Source organism: Phasianus colchicus, chromosome 2, assembly GCF_987193195.1.
Source record: "Phasianus colchicus chromosome 2, bPhaCol1.hap1.1, whole genome shotgun sequence".
NCBI lineage: Eukaryota > Metazoa > Chordata > Aves > Galliformes > Phasianidae > Phasianus > Phasianus colchicus.
In genome coordinates this window covers 70,116,597-70,137,085 of record NC_143437.1, presented here as the reverse complement: position 1 = coordinate 70,137,085, position 20,489 = coordinate 70,116,597, and the positions used below count along the sequence as shown (strand labels likewise).

General features: G+C 38.8%; 1 protein-coding gene across 1 annotated transcript in view; it reads left to right on the top strand.

Moving 5' to 3' along the window:
* Positions 1–404: 404 nt before the first annotated feature.
* GRIK2 (glutamate ionotropic receptor kainate type subunit 2) overlaps positions 405–20,489 on the top strand; it is a 310,527-nt gene continuing 290,442 nt past the window's right edge. The window contains exon 1 of the mRNA XM_090135954.1: positions 405–442. Coding sequence (XP_089992080.1) covers positions 439–442 — 4 coding nt within the window. The 5' untranslated portion in view covers positions 405–438. The remainder of the gene's footprint in view (positions 443–20,489) is intronic.

Sequence of the window (20,489 nt, the reverse complement as noted above, 5' to 3'; positions counted from 1 at the left end):
AACAAGGATACAACGATAAGTATATACACTGAGTTTTGGATGTTTCCTAGTTAACTAGCTGACTGCATTCTGAAAATGCTCAATATTTTAAATTCACATTGTTGTTGTTTTTTTTTTTTTTTTTAAATATTACTGCATAATTAGAAAATCCATTTATTTAAATTAAGTAGGCCAAAGTTTAGTAATTGACTTCTAAATAAATTACCTTTCTTGCTACTTGTATGGGAATTGCTGAATCATGGCCTGAACCTCTGATTGATCACCTGAGGCAAGCAATGAGTCAGCCACAGGAGCACAGGTGAAGGCAATTCACCTGTACTGCTGGAAGGGGTGGAGCCTGGGTCCACCTCTCCTAGACCCATTTAAGAGCTGAGTACCAGGGGGGAAGGATCTCTTTTGGAGATCCCTTCCTCTGGAGTTTTGTAGTGAGCCTGGGATATGGGTGAGTATTTTGTCTATTCTCTTTGGGTGTAATAACTGCTTAGCCAAACTCTTTGGTATATTTCATAATTATAGCTTCTGTACGTTTATTGATTATACACTACTTTTTTGATATTTTGCTGGAGTTCCCTGTGTACCTGAAGGTACATAGATTCTTTCCCTTGTTTCTGTGTCAGCTGTTGTATTTGATCAAATCCTTCCTTGCTATTGACTGAGACCTGGCTGTTCTTCTCTCGTTGTGTTCCATCATGTTACAGCTTTACAGAAGGGATGTTGAAGATGCCCCTCTGCTGTGGGCAGGGACATCTCCCACCAGACCAGGTTGCTCAAAGCCTACAACTTAACCTTGAATGCTCCTAGGGATCTACAGATTATGGATCTAGGCAACCTGTTCCAGTGCCTCACTTACCTCTAAGTAAAGAATTATTTCTTACATGTAATCTAAATCTACTCTCTTTTAATTTGAAGCTATTACCCTTTCTCCTATTGTTGCATGCTCTAGTAAAAATACCTAGCTTATCTTTCTCACGGGTCCTCTCTTGGTCCTAGAATGCTCCAGAGCCTTCTCTTCTCTGGACTAAAGAACCCCGACTCTCTCAGTCTTTCTCTTTCTTAGGAGAAGTGCTCTAGCCTTGGTATCATTCTCATTTTGGTTAATTTCATTAAATATCTATTTAACTTGACATAAATATAACTCACCATGACATACTTGATCATTGGTTAAGATACATTAATTCCATTTCTTTTGTTAATGTTTTTTCAATGAAAGAGACTTGCATTTATAGTCTTTCTTTGCACTGGAGTTCTTATCTTGCTTGCTGCTTTGGGTATGAAACCATGATCCTTTTAGCCTCAGGTCACATAGTTGTAGTGTGTTATACCTCCACAAGGATTTTCTTTGAGACCAGAATTGTCACAACTTTTAAATTGCTTGTATTAATCTTTTAGTGCACAACTAAACCCAATCTGTCAGATCCATGTTTTAGCTGGTAAAATGTGGTTGCTAGAGTTTGAACTTTGTCCTTTAAGCTAGCTGAAGCAGTTTTTCTCTTATCTCACATAGAATAAAATGAGATATAATTGATATTAGGCAATCACTTAATAATTCTTGATGATATCTGATATATATAGATTATGTGCTGATCAGACACATTCTTATTTCATAGGAATCAAGCGAGTTTATGCATTAGTTCAGAGTAACTAAAGCAATCCTATGGGATGTTACTTTTGCTTACCTCTGAGGTAAATATATCTTTTTCATCAGCTTCAGTCTCTTTCTATAAGTTTTTCCTATGCAGGATTTGAGAGCTTTGAGCACCTCTCCAAGAAATCAGTCAATCTAAATTGTGAGATATCTTGCACTGAAAGATGCATGCACTTCATCCAACTCAGTTTTGCTTTCCCAGCTAAGATCAGGGTGGGGGGAACACCAGGGAAACCCCATGCATTTGCCAGGGAACAGGCATGTCCAGTGCTACCAGGGGCCATGGACCAGTCTTGGTTGATATCATGGCTGGGTAGGGAAGGGCTGTGGGCAGCTGGAGACTGGCCCTCTGCAACTTCAGTGGGGTGGGGCTGATGGCCTCAGGGATGATGTGGATTCCTGGGCCTGGAGTATATGTGGGGAGTCCTTATCAGGCAGAACAGTGGGTGTCCTCGGGGCCTTGACATTTGCTAGGACAGGTTTTGTCAAATCATTTTTATGGTAAATTGTAGCAAGCCCTGACTTCATATATTTACATATAGGAGTGAAATCACAGGTACAGTAGCACAAAGCCTTTGACATGGTCTCTCACAGTATCCTTCTGCGGAAACTGGCTGCCCGTGGCTTGGACAGTTTTACCCTCTGTTGGATAAGGAACTGGCTGGAGGGCCGTGCTCAACGGGTGATGGTCAATGGAGTTAAGTCTAGCTGGTGACCCATTTCAAATGGTGTCCCCCAGGGGTTGGTGCTGGGGCCCATTCTGTTTAATATCTTTACTGATGACTTAGATAAAGGGTTTGAGTGTACCCTCAGTAAGTTTACAGTTGGGAGGTGTCGATGTGCCTGAGGGTAGGAAGGCCCTACAGAGGGATCTAGATAAGCTGGATCTCTGGGCTGAGGTGAATGGGATGAGGTTCAACAAGGCCAAGTGTCGGGTCCTGCACTTTGGCCACAATAACCCCATGAAGCACTACAGGCTTGGGAATGAGTGGTTGGATGACTGTGAAGAGGAAAGGGACCTGGGGGTGTTGGTTGATGATCGGCTGAACGTGAGCCGGCAGCGTGCCCAGGTGGCCAAGAGGGCCAATGGCATCCTGGCCTGCATTAGAAATAGTGTGGCCAGCAGGAGCAGGGAGGTGATCGTCCCCCTGTACTCAGCTCTGGTGAGGCTGCACCTTGAGTACTGTGTTCAGTTTTGGGCCCCTCACTGCAGGAAAGACACTGAGGCCCTGGAGCGTGTCCAGAGAAGGGTAACGAAACTGGTGAGGGGTCTGGAGCACAAGTACTATGAGAAGTGGCTGAGGGAGCTGGGATTGTTTAGTTTGGAGAAGAGGAGGCTCAGGGGAGACCTCATCGCACTCTACAACTTCCTGAAGGGAGGTTGTGGTGAAAAAGGGTCTGGCCTCTTCTCCCAGGCAAATAGTAGGACCTGAGGAAATGGCCAGAAATTGTACCAGAGGAGGTTTAGGTTGGACATCAGGAGAAGCTTTTTCTCTCAGAGAGTGGTCAGGCACTGGAATGGCCTGCCCAGGGAGTTGGTGGAGTTGCTGTCCCTGGCAGTGTTCAAGAAGCGCCTGGATGAGGAGCTATGAGATATAGATTAGTAGCTTGTGGTACTAATAGGAATGGGAAGGCAGTTGGACTAGATGATCTTGCAGGTCGTTTCCAACCTTGTGACACTATGACAGTTAAATATATACAAAATTGTTCATGTTCTCTGAATACTTAATAAAAATGTTATTTCTACTAAAACCAAATTTGGTATTTGAGCATTAATTTGTCACTTAAGCTTCATAAGCAGGAACAGTGTTGTATTAAGGTCTTTAAGACACAGTGCTGATGGGAGTAATTTGAAAGAAAACTATAAAAGTAGAATTTGATGCGAAATACATTTTCACACTTTTTTTCTCAATGTTGTGTATGTCAGCTTAACAATAGATAAAGTGTAAGTTTAAAAAGTATGTTATCATTCGATAGAAAAAGATTATTAGATTCCTTTTTTCTCTTGTCTGGTTTGGTATCAAATTAATAAGAAAATGAAGAATAAAAACCCTGGTAAGGAAACGTATTAGACTTGGGCAAAAAGTACAGTAGGCAAACTGTAACATGAGGAAGTGACAATCTGATGGTACATTTCCACTAAATATGCAGCAGAAATAACAATATGTTGTGTACACTACTTAAAGACAAGAAATCAATATTTCTGTGTAAACTCCTTCTGAAGTCAGTACCAAATACTTCCTTGCCTTCTGAAGTCAGAAGAATTTTAAGGATTTCACTGAATTCTGTAAAGAACATTTTGTTCTACAGAATGATGACTTTGTCTTCTGTGTAGTAAACTGAATGTACAAATCCAAATCACCTCTGTTTCTGATACATATAGAACAAAAAGTTCTGCAACCAATTATGGAAATGACTCTTCAGGTTATGGTGATCGTTTTATAAGTATAAAATAAATAAAAACGGGTATTCAATTTGACAAGCAGATAATATTATTAATTTCCATGAAGAAAGTTAACCATTATAATTTTAATTTAATTGGGTGCACATTCTTTGAAAACTAAGGTGTAATCCTCCACAGCTTCATTACCATGTGTTATTTTAACATTTGACAGAATAATCAGACCAGCTAGATCTGTAAAAGCTATTGCATAAATGCTCACATTTATTCTTAGTCTCCATGGGCTAGCAAGAGGAATTACACAGAACTATGAAACTTCTTAAATCAATATTTTTCATTGCAACTCTAGGAAAAAACATCCTGTATCACTAATTGCAGATAGCATCCTATGGTTGTTAGGAATTTACTGCTTCCCAGCACATATTCTATAGGGGTGTTCATAAATACGAATAATAAATACAAGATTACATAGGTAATATTTTATCCACATCAATTTGAAGACATAACATCATAGGAAGCTTTTAACTCAGCCATTGATAAGTGCTGAAATATATGGACAAGAGACGCATGAAGGCATAACCTGTACTGGATGATGATTAGTAGATAGGGTTAAGGTAATAGTAGACAACTAAGAAAAAGAAGAATCAAGATACTTGATTTTTATTTCTGGATGTTGTTTTCCCCCTTTGCTGAAAAGGAAACATAAAACAGAAAGGAATATAAGATGTGAGAGGACGTCAATAACATGACTCAAGAACCTGAAAAAAAAAAAGATAGCATTCTTAGTTTGACTTTGTGCATGGGCGGGCAGTAATTGAGAACGGGGAAGGGAAATTCTACAGGAAAAAATGATTTGCCCATAGAGTCTGGAAGGCCTGTACTGGAATATCAATTTGCTGAAATAAGTAATGATCACAAGTATGTGAAAACTTTTCACTTAGTCATTATCACACATGGTAGATATCTTATGGACTTGTTCTTCGTAATATAGAAAATACCATTGTCATATACCTGAAATTTCTGTTCATTAGTTTATTTTCTACTTTCTCTACTACTTTCACCCCACCATCACCTCCAAGCCTTCTGGCAAAAACTCAGGATGTAAAGTCATCCTGATATGAAGCCTTGAATTTAAATGTCAGGACCTTTCGTATGTCCTTTGTCTCATATCAATGTTTGTTTTGATACTGCCTGAGTGACTTCTACTGTCAAATGCTGAGTAGATATGCTGTCAGAAAGGTGGAAACCTGGAAATGAACCTCGATTCACTGAAGTTCATTCTCATCCTTTATGTGCACAGGTGATAAATTACAAAAAGGATCTTTATTTTATTGGTGGTTTTCATTAGGAGGAATAAGAGTGATCAGTCATTTTAAATAATTACAAAATATTTTGGAGGAATTATAAAATATACCACACGTAAAACCATATATTTCTTGCTCAGAATCCAGATATACTGTCTTGCTTGTTTAGGCATGAAAAAACTTTGCGGAAAGTTTCCCTTCCTCACTTTATTGATTGGCTAATTATGATGCAGTGTATTTCTCCCTTCCCTAGAAAGAAGAAACACTGGGTTAAGTAATAAAGCTTCCAGCACATGGGGCAATACATAGATGTTCATTTACATCAGTAAAGTCACTTATTCTTTGCAGCATCTGGGCTTCTCACTTTAGATGAAGTTTATGGTGATAATCAAAGCAGAAAAAGATTTATTGATTCTGAGCAGTTGCTATGAGAATCATAGAATTATGTAATCTTTTGAGTTGGAAAGGACCCTTAAAGGTCATCTAGTACAGCTCCCCTGCACTGAACAGGTACACCTAGACCAGGTTGTTCAGAGCCATGTCCTGCTTGACCTTGAATTTCTCCAAGGACAGGACAACCACCACCACCTCTCTGAGCAACCTGTTCCAGTGACTCACCGCTCTTACTGTAAATAACTTTTTCTTTGTATCCAATCTAAATCTCCTCTATTTCCCACTTATTACATATCCTGCTGAATAGTCTGTCCCCTTCTTCCTTACATCCCCCTTTTAGATACTGAAAGGCTGCTATCAGATCTCCCTGGGGCTGTTCAATATGGAGAAGGCTCCAACTCTCTTGGCCTCTTCTCACAGGAGAAGCGTACCATCCCTTGGATCATTTTAGTTGCCCTCTTTTAGACATGCTCTAACAGGTCCACATCTCTCCTGTATAGAGGGCTCCACATCTGGGCACAACACTGCAGATGAGGTCTCATTAGCAGGGAATAGAGGGGCGGTCGCTTTCCTTGGCCTACTGACAGTGTTTCTTTTTGATGCAGTCCAGTTAGAGTTGGTTTTCTGGGCTGTGTTGGGTATATTGCTGGCTAATGCCCAGCTTACTAATCACCAGTACCCCCAAGCCTTTTTTTTGCAGGGCTGTTCCCCATTCTCACATTGCCCAGTTTGTACTGATAGGGAAGATTCCCATGACACAGGTTTGAGACCTTGCACTTGGATTTGTTGAACTGGTGTAGTATTAAATGGGAAGGCTGGTGGCAGGGTGTTGGAGATCCATGATCTTTGAGGTCCCTTCCAACCCTGGCTATTCTGTGAACCTTATGAGATTCAGTCAGGCCCAGGGCTTGAGCCTGTCTAGGTCCCTCTGAATGGCATCCTGTTCCTTGGGCGTGTTGACTGCACTACGTGGCTTGGTGCCATTTGCAAGCTTGCTGAAAGTGCACTTGATCCCACTGTTGTCACTGATGAAGATGATAAAGAGCACCAGTCCCTGAGAAACTGTGATCTGGATATTGAACTGTCAACCACCACTCTCTGGGTATGATCTTTGAGAGAAGAGCTCTCTTCTGGGTGAGTGTGATTGTCTCCTAAATTGGGACCTAACAGTTTATTCCCTATGTAATCTGTCCTGCTTCTGGGAGTAATTTATTATACCAGTATGTGAGAAGTGAAGAGATTCTCTAACTATTCTTTGGAATAACAGAACACAAGTTGCCTGAAAATGTTCATTTTTAATAAAAGGAAGAGGACCTACACTATGCGCTAACCTAGGGAAATTTTAGGGACAACTGCTTCTGTAGAGTTGTCAGCTGTTTGAAAAGTTCTACTGCAGAACATACTAATAAAAAGTAAAATAGTTGGCAGTAGAAGTAAAAACTTGTATTAGATAAAGACATGCATTTTTTTCTGACTGTTATACAAACGGATGAGCTAGGAGCTCCTGGCAAAGCTTAAACAAAAGAAGGAAGTATACAGAATGTGGAAAAATCAACTGGCCTCTTAGTAAGAAGATGGAAATGCTGTCAGTAAGAAGGTGTGTGATGAGAAAGGCTAAGGCCCCTTTGGAGTTGAATCTCGTAAGGATAGGAAGGTTTCTTCAAATACATCTATACCAAAAGGAAGACTAGGGAAAATGTGGGCCTGCTGTTGAATGAGATGGGTGCTCTGGTGACAAAAGAGACTGAGAAGGCGTGCCCTAAGGAGAATTCAAGGGTTATTTGTAGAGAGCTATCCAAATGCGCACAATGCCTACTGTTAATAGAATGAATATTTTATGTCATGTCTATTTAACTTTATATAACAGATCTTACATGTTCAAGATGCAAGAAAAGGCAGTACATCAGTTCAAAATTCATGAAGCTACAATTTTAAAAAAGAGTATGAATGAGGACAGATTTCTATTTTGAGCGTCTTCAAAGAAGCACAGTATGTAATTGTAATTAGTTGATTGGCAGTCATTAAGCATGGTAATTTTAAAACATTATAGAATTTGTTCTACAGTCCCTTTTTAGAGTTGCATGACTGCTAATTTTAAGAATGATATAGTTTGAGATATATTATACTTTAGGGACTTGAATAGTTAAAAACAATTCATTTCCATTTTAACTTGAATGTTTGTCCTTAAGTGGAACAACTGAATTAAATATGTCTGACACACAGTTTTGAGAATGTATCTATAAGGGATCTGGTCTTGACATACTTATTCATCTTATTTCCAAGCAACTTAGTTTACTGAGAAATAGACTTGCATTCTGAGGTCCAGCATCTCTTGTTTGTTGAACATTTTTCTGTGTATGGAGAACATGGACACCTATCCATTATATGGGACTGGCATGTAATATTAAAGTTACTTGTATTCAGTTAATAAAACTTGGAAACTCTGATTTAGAAATCTGTGGCATGCTGAAAGTTCTGTTATTTGTGCAAACTTCATTTTTTCATAAAACTGATTACTTGCCTACTTCTTCTACTCCATTAAGGATCAGAATTTGGTGTTTAATAAATGCTTCTCTTGTTATTTCCTGCTGCTGAGAATCTGTCTCCTGGTATTGATCAGAAATTATTCAATTTTGTATTAACACAATTTCTTCTTTTACATTTCTGTAATTTTGGGATGTTGTTTTTCATTTTTCACTTGTCAGAAGAAATCAAGTTAAAAAAAATCACATGATAAATCTTGTAAAATTTCAACTCTTAGTTTGTCTTTAAAGATGAAGTAACATGAATTGTTTCTGTGGACTATCTTGATTGCCCTTATTGCACTTCCAAAATAGCTCAACCTCTCTTTGCTATTATTAGTTCCAGGTATACACTTTGTTCTAGCAATATATTTGAAGAACCTTTAGTACCCTTTGCTATAGTATTCTAATTCTAGAGGAAAAACTCTAAGGTCCTTCGGCTTCAGGAGATGAAGGGTTCAATTAACAAACTGCAAAGAATCCCTGCGTAACAGCTACCCTACTTTGCTATTTCACTTTGATTTATAAAGGTCAAACTGAAGTTGTAAATGCCAGTTCTTGCACCATTAAATCCTTCAGTTTCTGTATCTTTAGCTCCCCTCCCCAATCAGCCATTTTAGTTTTTTCTTTTCTTACTTTTATCTGAAGATCTTCCTCTGTAATTGTTGTATTTATATAGCACTGAGCTTTCTGTAGTCTTTAGGTCTCTGACCCAGGTAAGGGTTACTCTAAGAAGATAGATTACACAGGCTTCTTAACTTGATATTTCTGTTCTTTATCAACCTTTTAAATTGTACAGAGATCTGCATGGTTTATTTTCAGAGAAGCCAAAGACTCTGCAACAGCTTTCTGTTACTCTATTTATATAGATTTGTATCTATATAAAGCTATTCTTCCTAGAATTTCTTCATTTTATTCAAACAACTGTAACTGTTGCGTCTCATTAACAGCTGAACAGCAGCAGTACCAATGCATACAGCTGCATAAGTGTGGAACTAAAGAGCGAGAAAACTGTAATCTTATAATCCAAGGTTTAGAAGATTGCTGTCTAAAGGAAAATGTTTCTTGAATCCTTGACTGAATAACTGAATCTTTCTTAAATTATGTAACTACTGAATTCCAACGAACTTCTTTTGTACTCTGTAAGCAAGTCTTCTGAAATGTTGGATTTGGGTCATTGAAAATTAATGTAAATTTTATTTGTTAGATAGAATATCATTGGTATAAGAACTTGAAGGAGGACAAGGTCAAGGCGAATTGGTGAATATGCAGGATTATTGTTTTCACTTTATGCCTTATTTTCCTTTTTGGTATTGAGAATTAAGTGAATAAAAGCTTTCAGAAGGAGAGAGTTGTATCCCATTTTAAGTCATTGTTTCTCATCAAACTTTAGCACTAAAGGACAGGAAATGAAGAGCTGCTGTTTGCAGGGGATGTTATGATATTTACTGTTTCTCCTGCAGAATGGACATTTGTCAAAATACATTACTTATATATTAGGGATTGAATTTAAAGCTGAAATAAAGGAATGTATTTGTATAAAATATCTCTTGTAAGATTTATCTGGACACAAAGTAATAGTTGAACCTCTTCACATACAGAGGTTCAGTATACAGGAGTTTCTGTAATTCAGTAATGAAACAGAAATTTTACAGTCCTAACATCAGCAAAGTGACTTCTCCCTCAAACTGTTTATTGGCTTATTTTCATTGTAATTTTTCTCTTGTCCTTCAATCATACATCAGAACCTATGTATTTTTGTTTGATCAACAGCTAGCTAAGCTTTGTTCTGTAAGTAAACAAAACAAGTGCAGTGTTCTGAAATTCATGATCAAACTTGCATTGGGTGTAAGTTGCAAGGTTTGGGATGTGGGGGTGGGCTGAAGCAGTGTGGCATGTGGTAGAAGGTGATTCATTCAGTTCTAGCTGTCTCTGCAACAGGCCACTGTAGGGTACAACAGAGAATGCCAGCAAAGGCAACTTATCAAAACTTGCAGGCACCAAGGTCAAAGAAGAAGCAGTGGGAGGAGGTGCTCTAGCAGAGATTCCCCCACAGCTTCAGAGATGTCAGTGGAACAGATATCTCCCAGAAGCCTATGGAGTAGACAATGCAGGTATCTCCCTGCTGCTTATGGAGAGGGGGTGGATATACCCTAAAGGAATGGACAGGAAAAAATGAATAAGGTTGAGTTTGGGGAAAAAGAGGTGAGGGAGGAAACTTTTGTCTTTATTGCTCTCCATCCAAATACTTTAATTGTTAATAAATTGAATTGATTTTTCTGCAGGTTAAGTGTGGTTTGCTTGTGATGGCAATTAGTAAGTGATCTCCCTGTTTTTTTTAACTAGACAATGAAATATTTCATATTTTCTTTCTGTTCTTTTTGAGGAGGGGCTAGGAGAGAGTAGTTGGGTGGGCCAGCAGGCAGCCAGCCACTCAACATCAACTTACCCTAAAATTATAATATAAATTCTGTTTAACTCTTCTGTTCTGGATCAATAACACTGTAAATATGTTCTAATTAAAACTATACATTGAGATAAAATGATGTGCAGAGTGGATAAACACTTCCTAATGAGCTTTAATTGTGAGAATTTCACACTGTGAAGAGGTAGAGTAAGATAATTGCATAAAAAGAAACTCTAAAAATGTGTTATATTTCCTTAAAAATCCCTAAAACTGTAAATGAATTTGCTGATAATGTTTCAGTAATTCTACTAACGTTCTTGGATAGAGTAACTAAGCAACAGTATAGTTCTCAGTTTGTGGTGAAGTCAGGATGGTGTCAGAAAAACTGCTACCTTGGATTTCTAGAGAAGGGACTTTGAATTTTTTGAGATGCTGATAGGGAAAGTCCTTTGGGATTCAGTCCTGAAGAGTAAAGGAGTCCAGGAAGGCTGGTTGATCCTCAAAAAGAAATTCTTAAAGATGCAGGAGCAGGCTAAACCCTGTGCCACAAGATGAGCTGACAGGGAAGAAGACCAGCATGGATAAACAGGGTTTTTCCTGAGGCTCCAGGAGAAAGAGAATAGTTTGCCTGTGGAAGAAGAGAGGGCAACTCAGGGAGAATACAAAGGAATTGTTAGAATGTGCAGGGAGAAAATTAGGCAAAAGCCTGACTTGAACTCAACTTGGCCATTGGGGTAGAAGAGAACAGAAAACTTCTTTTTCACAAATATATTAATAGTAAGGGGAGGGCTAAGGAGAAGAGGCATGGCATGCAACCACTTAAGATGTGGAAAAGGCTGAAGTTCTAAATGCTTTCCTTACATCTGTCTTTAAAAGTCAGGCCAGTTATCCTCAGGGTACTCTATTCTCTCCCCTTGAAGGATGGGGAGTGAATAAATGCCCCGTGATTCAGGTGGAAACTGTTAGAGACCTACTATTCCACCTGAACTACCACAAGTCCATGGGGCCATGCAGGAGTACTGAGGGAGCTGTTGGAGGTGATAGCCAAGCTGCTTTCTTTCCATCATCTATTGCTGGTGAACTGGAGAGATCTCAGACTGGAGACTTGTCAGTGTGACTGCCATGTATGAGAAGGGATATAAAGTAGATCTGGGGAACTGCAGGCCTGCCAACCTGACTTCAGTGCCAGGAAAGGTTATTGAGCAGATCATCTTGAGAGAGATCACATGGCATGTGTGGGACAACTGAGTGATCAGCCTGGGTTTGTGAAAGGCAGGTCTTGCTTGACCATTCTGATTTCCTTCTATGATCAAGTGACCCATGTGGTGATGAGGGAAAGGCTGTTGATGTAGTCTACCTAGACTTCAACAACACCTTTGATGCTGTCTCCCACAGTATTCTCCTGAAGAAGCTGACAGCCCATGGCTTGGACAGATGCACTGTTTTCAGGGAAAAGAACTGGCTGGATGGCTGGGCCCAGAGAATGATGGTAAACTAAGTCATATCCAGCTGGCAACTGGTCATGAGTGGTGTTCCCCAAGGGTTGGTACTGGGGCGTGTCCTGTTCAATATCTTAATTGATGACCTGTACACTGAGTAAGTTTGTAGATGACAGCAAGTAGTGAGGAAGTGTCAATCTGGCTGGGGATAGAATGGTCCTACAGAGGGATCTGGACAGACTGGATCGCTGGGCTGAGGCCAATAGAATGAAGTTCAACAAGGCTAAGTGCTGGGTCCTGCACTTTGACCAAAGCAACCCCAGGTAATGCTACAGACTTGGGGCAAAGTGGCTGGAAGACTGTATAGAGGAAATGGACCTGAGGGTATAGGTTGACACTTGTCTGAACATGAGCAAGCAGTGTGCCCAAGTGACCAAGAGGGCCAATGGCATCCTGGCTTGTGTTGTATTGTGTTGCCAGTTGGAGCAGATAAGTGATTGTCCAACTGTACCTATGATGTACCTGATGAAGCTGTACCTTGAGTACTGTGTTTGGTTTTGAGCCCCTCACTACAAGAAAGATCCTCGAAGGTTTTCAGAGAAGAGCAGTGAAGCTCATGAGGGGTCTGGAGTACAAGCTTCATGAGGAATGGCTGAGGGAGCTGGGATTGCTCAGTCTGGAGAAGAGAAGGCTTGGATGTCCCTATTGCACTCTACAACTACCTGAAGGGAGGTTGCAGTGAGATGGCAGTTGGCCTCTTCTGCCATGTAACTAGCAATAGGACTAGAAGGAATGGCCTCAAGTCGCGCCAGGATGAATTCAGGTTGGATTCAAGTTGGGAGGGAGTGTTGATCTGTCGGAGGGCAGAGAGGCACTTCAGAGGGACCTGGATAGACTGGATCGATGGGCCAAGGTAAACTGTGTGAGTTTCAATAAGGCCAAGTGTCGGGTCCTGCATCTTGGTCTCAGCAACTCCAGGCAGTCATACAGACTTGGGGATGAGTGACTGGAAAGTTGCCTGACAGAAAGGGACTTTGGTGTACTGATGGACAGTTGGCTGAATGTGAGCTAGCAGTGTGCCCAGGTGGTCAAGAAAGCCAATGGCATCCTAGCTTGTATCAGGAATGGTGTGCTGAGCAGGACTAGGGAAGTAATGCTGCCCCTGTACTTGGCATTGGTGAGGCTCCTCTTCAAGTGCTGTGTTCAGTTTTGGGCACCTCGATACAGAAAGAGCATAGAAGTGCTGGAGCAGATCCAAAGAAGGGCAACAGGGCTTGTGAAGAGCTTGAGGAACATACCCTATGAGGAGCAACTAAAGGAACTGAGGCTGTTTAGTTTGGGGAAGAGAAGGCTGAGGAAAGACCTTATTGCTCTCTTCAAATACCTGAAAGGTGACTGTAGCGAGAGTGTGGTTGGTCTCTTCTCGCTGGTGACAGGTGACAGGATTAGGAGAAATGGCCTCAAGTTGCACAAGGGGAGGCTTAGGTTGGATATGCGGAAAAACTTCTTTACAGAAAGGGTGGTTAAGCACTGGAATAGGCTCCCTCATCCCCAGGGATGGTTGAGTCACCATCCCTGAATGTGTTTAAAATCCATTTGAATGTGGTGCTCAGGGACATGATCTGGCAGAGGATTGTTGGAGTTAGAGTAGTATGGTCAGGAAGCAGTTGGAATTGATGATCTTGAACATCTTTTCCAACCTGAGCAATTCTAGGATTTTAAGAAATACTTATCTGAGAGAGTGGTCCAGCATTGGAATGGGCTGCCCAGGGAGGTGGTGGAGTCACTGTCCCTGGAGGTGTTCAAGAAACGTGGTTTAATGGGAAATATTGGTGATAGGTGGACACTTGGACTGGATAATCTTAGAGGTCTTTTCCAACCTTGGTGATTCTATTATAGATTCCATGATTATGTGGTCCCATAGTACATACAAATTCCCATCTTTTCTTTTTTTGCTGGAAAATCTGAGTAGTTGCCAGGTTGAGCAAGTAATCATGTTAATTACAAACATATCCTCTCCTATTTCAGCATGCAGAAATTTTGACTGATTTATGATGTAGTCTGTCCACTCTTTTCAGTTCACAAGAAAGTGTGACTCTTGTATTTCTCTGTAATAGAAAGTTTTCTCTGGGGTGTTGAGAAGAAAAATAAGTTAGAAATAAAGCTTTATCAGCTTTTTAATTTCTAAAGACTATTAAAAAAGAATATGAAAGCTGACAAATTTTATGTTAGGTGAACTGTAACCAAGACATCAATACTATTTTTGAAAGACTAAATTATTATACTCTCCAATGTTAGGCAAACTTGGAAGACTCCTCTTGGTATCTTCTTTTAAAAGCAAAAAAGTTAAAAGTGCTTAAGGATCTCTTTGGGGCTATAAAGAACTGCGTCAGTTAAAATATGAAACATTAGTATGTTGGCTAAAGAGTTAGTTTCAACATAATATTTTAAATTGTCTTTCAGAGTTTAAGCCTTTTCTTCTCTGGTTGTTCTGCATTTATTTATTTAGTTGGTTACTGATTTAAAAAAAAAAAAAAAAAAGCACTTAAAAGCCTATCTCTGAATGTTTTCTTTTTTTCATGTGCACTCCTGATCTTCCCTTCTTTCATGATGAAAACTTCTCCCCGTCAAACAGCGGTCTGAGGGTAGTTGTAAAAATTAACAAGAAAATAAAAAGAACTTTTTTATTTTTAAGATTATTTGCAGTTTCACATTAAAAAAGTATATTTTCAGTTGTTTGCCATTTGGGTTGATATTTGCTATACTGAATGGCTGTCTCTGGAAACTTCTGAAAAGTTTATCTAGGAATGGTTTAGTCAATTTAACTAATGAGGCTTGAGAGTTAAGGTAGTATGCTAATCCTGCTTTATAATGACCCTTTTTCTTTGCATGTGTCTTGCATTGTGTCTTTTGAATAAGAACCTGAAGTTATCATGGGGCATTCATTGTTTTTATCGCTTCCATAAAAATCTGGGTAACCTTGGGTACAGCATGATCTTTTTGGGGGAAAAAAAAAGAAAAATCACAGCTTAAATCTGTTTAGTAGGAAAATCTGTTTTAGTATCTGTTATCTCTCTAAGAATATCATTTTGGGCATCACTAAGTTTCTCTGAGGTCACTGACTAATACATGCAGTTGTTTTGAAGACTAAATACATTCTGTTCTCATACTAGAGGTGCATACTCCAAGGTGACAGTGATACTAACTTCTGTAAGCAACCCAAGTCTGTGTCTTATATCCTCAGGAATGTTCTGTTCTTTTTTTTATTTTATAAATTTATAGCCCTTTCAAGGAAGATGGATGTATATTTTAACACAAAGGAAATATAAGCTGCACAACAGGCATAAGAATACTGCTAAAAGAACTCAGAAAACTTTTCAAATAAGATGAGATTGACAGTGAAAGACTAGAAAAGCTATTTTAAGAGGATAGAACTGACTTTAGTAAAAAATAAAATAGGGAAAGGTAAGAGAAAAGAGGTATTACTGTTACTAAGACTCATCCTCTATAGTGTGGCAAGCTACTAAAATAATAATGTAAATATTTCATACTTTTTTCAATCAGAAAGATGCTGAATGTTAGTTACCACATACATCAGGTGTGTCCCTTTTAAAATGAAATGTAGTTCTTATATATTTTGTAGTACACAGGGTCATTCAGACAACATCTACCTTTCTGAACTGATTAGTGAAAAGTCACTGTGATAATTTGCAACAAAAAATACAGAAATCCAAAATCAAAAAATAAATCAAACTGCTGCAAAATATCCAATGTTTTCCTATAAATGCCATATCATGTAAGATATGTTATGGAGTCACAGACTCACAGAATGGTTTAGTTTGGAAAAGGCCTCCAGAAGTTATCTGGTCCAAGTATTCTGCCCAAGCAAGGACACCCAGAACAGGGTGTCCAATGCCCATGTCCGGGCAACATTTGAAGATGTCCAAGGAGGGAGATCTACAACATCTCTGGGCAATGTGTGCCAGTGTTCCATCACCCATACAGCACAGAAGTGCTGTCTGATGTTCAGATGGAACCTCTTATGCTTCATTTCATGTCCATTGCCTCTTGTCCTGGTGCTGGGTACCACTAAAAAGAGCCTTCTTCACCTTCTTTGAACCCTTCCTTCCAGTATTTACAGGTGTTGATATGTTCCTTCCATGAGTCTCTTCTTTTCCAAGCTAAACAGTCTCCTCTCTCTCAGCTTTTCCTCATAGGAGGGGCCATCCAGTCCACTGACTATCGTGGTGGCCATATGTTGGACTTTCTCCAGTGTGTTTATAAGTCTCCTATGCTAGGAGGTCACAGAACTGGACACAGTATTCCTGGTAGGGCCTCACCAGTGCTGAGTAGTGTGGAAGGATTGCCTCTAATGCAGCCAAGAACACTATTAGTCTTCTTTGCAGCAAGGGCACATTGATGGATCATGTTCACCTCGGTGTCTGTCTCAGGTCCATCTCTCCAGAGCTACCTTCCAGTTGGGTGACTCCCAGCATATCTTAGTTTGCGGGCTATTCCTCCCCATGCATGGGCCTTGCACTTCTTGAACTTGATGAGATTCTTGTCAGTCAATCTCTCCAGTCTGTCGAGGTACCTCTGGGTGGCAGCACAAACCTCTGGTGAGTCATCTATTTCCATTTTTTTTGCCATATGCAAACTTACTGAGTGTGCACTATACTGTATTGTCCAGATTGTTAACAAAGTTTTTAAGCATCACTGGGTTCAGTATTGACCCCTGGGGTACTCAGTTCATTACTGGCCTCCAGCTAGGTCCACCTCATTGTCTGCTCATTCAGCCACAGTTAAACAATTTCTAATTGCACTTTAATGTGTCACTACACATTTTTTAAATCTTCATTCTGGCACCTGTAATCACTGCAAATGCACTGCAACAATGAAATTGAAGTAGGAAATTATACAAAAAGGATTGAAGAAGGTTTTGTACTGTTGAAGAAGAAACATTTCTGTTCCTAAATGATGTGACTGCCATGATACATCAAAACAATAATAACTATCATACAGGAGGAAGCAGTCCCTTGGGTAACTTTGCTCGGATTTGTTCTCTACTACTTTATTCCTGCTGCTTTCTTTGTTTTCCCTGGGGAATGTACATTCCATATTCATTGAAATTTTTAAAATAAGTGGTGACTTTTAGTTATCAATTCAGTCCATGAGTTCTTTCAGTGCCCTCAAGATTGCTCTTGACTTCCTCATCAAACAGTAGATGCATTAGTCCCACCCATATGTCACAGCCAGGATGGAGCTACTGCAGAACAAAACATTAATATATTTGTGATATTTTTTTCCTTCAGACTACTAAACAGCCATAACACTGGCAATCTGTTTGATTCTGAAGAAGATGGGGAAAAGGGTTAAAACTTCTAGTGTGACTTTTGCCTCTTCTATTGTCTCTGTTATATTAACAAAGAGAATCACGTATTATCTTTCTCCTTGCCTCTTCTGTTCTCTTTGTTAACAAAGAGAGTAATGTATTATCTTTCTCCTTTAAGAACATCATGTTCTCACAGTCAGTGAAAACTGTTGTGATCTATTTGCAACATTAGCTTTACGATGTCAGTTTTAAGAGTTGAAAATTTAAATCTTTAAGTAAGGAAATAGACATGTATTTAAAGCTTCACTTCATTACTATGCTTTCGTCATATATTCTAAGATATGATTTAAGTCTTGGATAGTTTCAATGTGGAAACTATTCAGCAGACTTTCCTAAGACCAAAGATTTCACAATGTTAATGATTGCCTTTCTGTCTTAACTTTCTGTCTTAAGATTGGTTAATTGGTATTCCAACTAGATTCAGTCAAACTCTAAAATGAAATCTGTTATTTCAAAGAAGTCATGCTGCTACTTGTCTTCTTCTAGAATAATGATGCCTAAATGACAATGCCTGCTCAGAATAATTCCAGTTGGAAGGGATTTCTGGAGGTCTTTTGGTCCTACCTCCACCTTTAAACAGGGCCAACTTTGATCAGTAAGACTAGAGTCTTGTTCAGCTGAATTTCTCCATGTACTTCACAACCTCTTTGGGAAACCTGTTTCAGAGTTCGTAAATCTCACTGGGAAGATTCTTTATCAGAATCAACTCAAAATTTCACTTATTTTATCTTATACTCATTGCTTTTTGTCCTGTCACTGTATGACTCCAAGAAGAGTCTGACATTATTTTCTCCATGCTTTCTCATTTCTTTATGGGAGGCAAGAAAAAGGTCAAATTCACTAAAAACTTTTTGGTGTAGATATCAAACTTGCACTTTTAAAACAGTATATTTCTTAAAATAGTTTTTACTATGATTAACTCTATTCTTAAACTAGCAGAGGATTAAGTCTTTATATCTTAATAGAAATTAACAGGCGAAGAGAACAATTGCTAATTTTTAACTACAGTATCCTTAGAATTCATGCAATCCTTCCAGTGTCTTCTCTTATTATATATTTAGCTTTAAGGATACAAACTAGCTGCAATCAGCTCTTAGCAATTCCTAGAAGTCGTAAAATAAATATGTTCCATGACTATCGATAAAGTAGAAAGTTGGATATAATTATAAGGGGCTGCCTTGTTAGGAGTCTACTGTGTTGGCACAATGCACACTTTTCCATATGGTGAGGTAGGACTTCTCCCATCATTATATGCTCTCATTAAAATTCTGCCTGCTGCAGGAAATTAGCACTGTTCACACTTGTTTGGGCTTAATAAAAATCATTTTTGCTAAAGCGCAGGGATAAGGTCACCATCTGCCACATGAAAATGCCAATTTCAAATGAGCAGCAGTCAAAAGAGAGAGTCTTTCATTTTTAGACACTTTCAGAATAAACTTAATAGAACAAATCTTAATTGATTCTGACACTTATGAGACCACAGGATAACGTTAACAGATCAGGTTTTCAGATCATCTGCTCTAATTGCAGATATGTACTTATGTTGCACCTTTTTATTATATTGTCATGAGTGTTTCATAGACTACATTTCTATTTTCTGCACTGTTCACATTTGGGAATATCTGCCTGTATGCAGTTTGCATTTGGAAGCCTTTCCTTAAGCATGAAGTCAGCAGGTCAAATTCAAATTCATACCTAAGTTCAGTGATTCAGCTCTCAGCTTTGATTTTTACAGGTTATTTTGAACAATCTAACCCCTACAATTAATTTCTGAATAATTTGGATTAAAGGTCTTTTAGAAAATTTGCGGTCTTTGTCGTAACAATTTAATTATGGCAAAATATTTATATTCATAATTATATTATTCTCCTAAAATGGGTTACAAAGAAACCTATACCTTCCATGACTTATAAAGAGCATTTATACTTATTTATTTGGAGTGCATATGCTGTATAAAACATATAATTAATGACTGCAGGATGAATGATTGAATATGACCTTATCATGACCTGAGTGTTCTTACTGTAATAAAGGAGATTAAAAAAAACTGCTGTGTCTGAGGAATTGAAGAGCTCTCCTACTTAAATTTGGATACATTTGATTTTCAAAATCATATTCAAATATTTGTAGTCTTTCAAAATAGGAAAATAAACTATAATGTAAGTTTTAAATCTCCTTAGTCTGCAAACTTTCTGGTCACAATAAGGTTTAATCACATAAGTGTTTTCAATCATCAGTTCTGTAGTCATTTATTATATACTGATTAAAAAAAGTTATCTTCTCATATTTGGGAAAATTAAGTAATCTAGGAATTAAAAGTAACAAAACCCCTAATCATTAACTGAATTCTACTTTAAAAATGCACAAAAAATTCCCAAACTACAGTCTGAGGGCAAAGTCAGGCTGATGATTTGGCAGCAGAAGTTACTTACAGAATCACAGAATTGTAGGGGTTGGAAGGGACCTCCAGAGATCATTGAGTCCAACCCCTCTGCCAAAGCAGGTTCCCTAAACCAGGTCACACAAGTAGGCGTCCAGGCAGGTCAAGATACAAGAGCTGCACAAACTAATAGAGGACAAAAGGAGGGGGAGACAAACTGTTTCCATCCTAATTTTTAAAAAATTATAGTTTGTGTTTGGGTAAATGACATTACCAAACACAAACTAAAAAATGCTTTGTTATTTTTCTATTTTACTGACGAGAACTGACACCGTTTCTTAAATTGCTTCCCTCAGTCACTGATGTTTTTGGCTCTACTCAGAATTTCAATGCTGACCTCTAACCATTTCCAAAAAATTATCCAGAGAGGTTTATGAGCTGGATGTTTGCTTTGCTCTCACTTCAATTTTTTGGATTGGGTGATTGTAAGCATAAGTTGCCCTTTATCTCAAATGTGAGTAGCTCATTTCATTACTTATGGCCCTAGTATTGCAGCTGTTGCAAAGCTAACTTCAATTGCTTCAGATTGATATTCAGTAGATATCC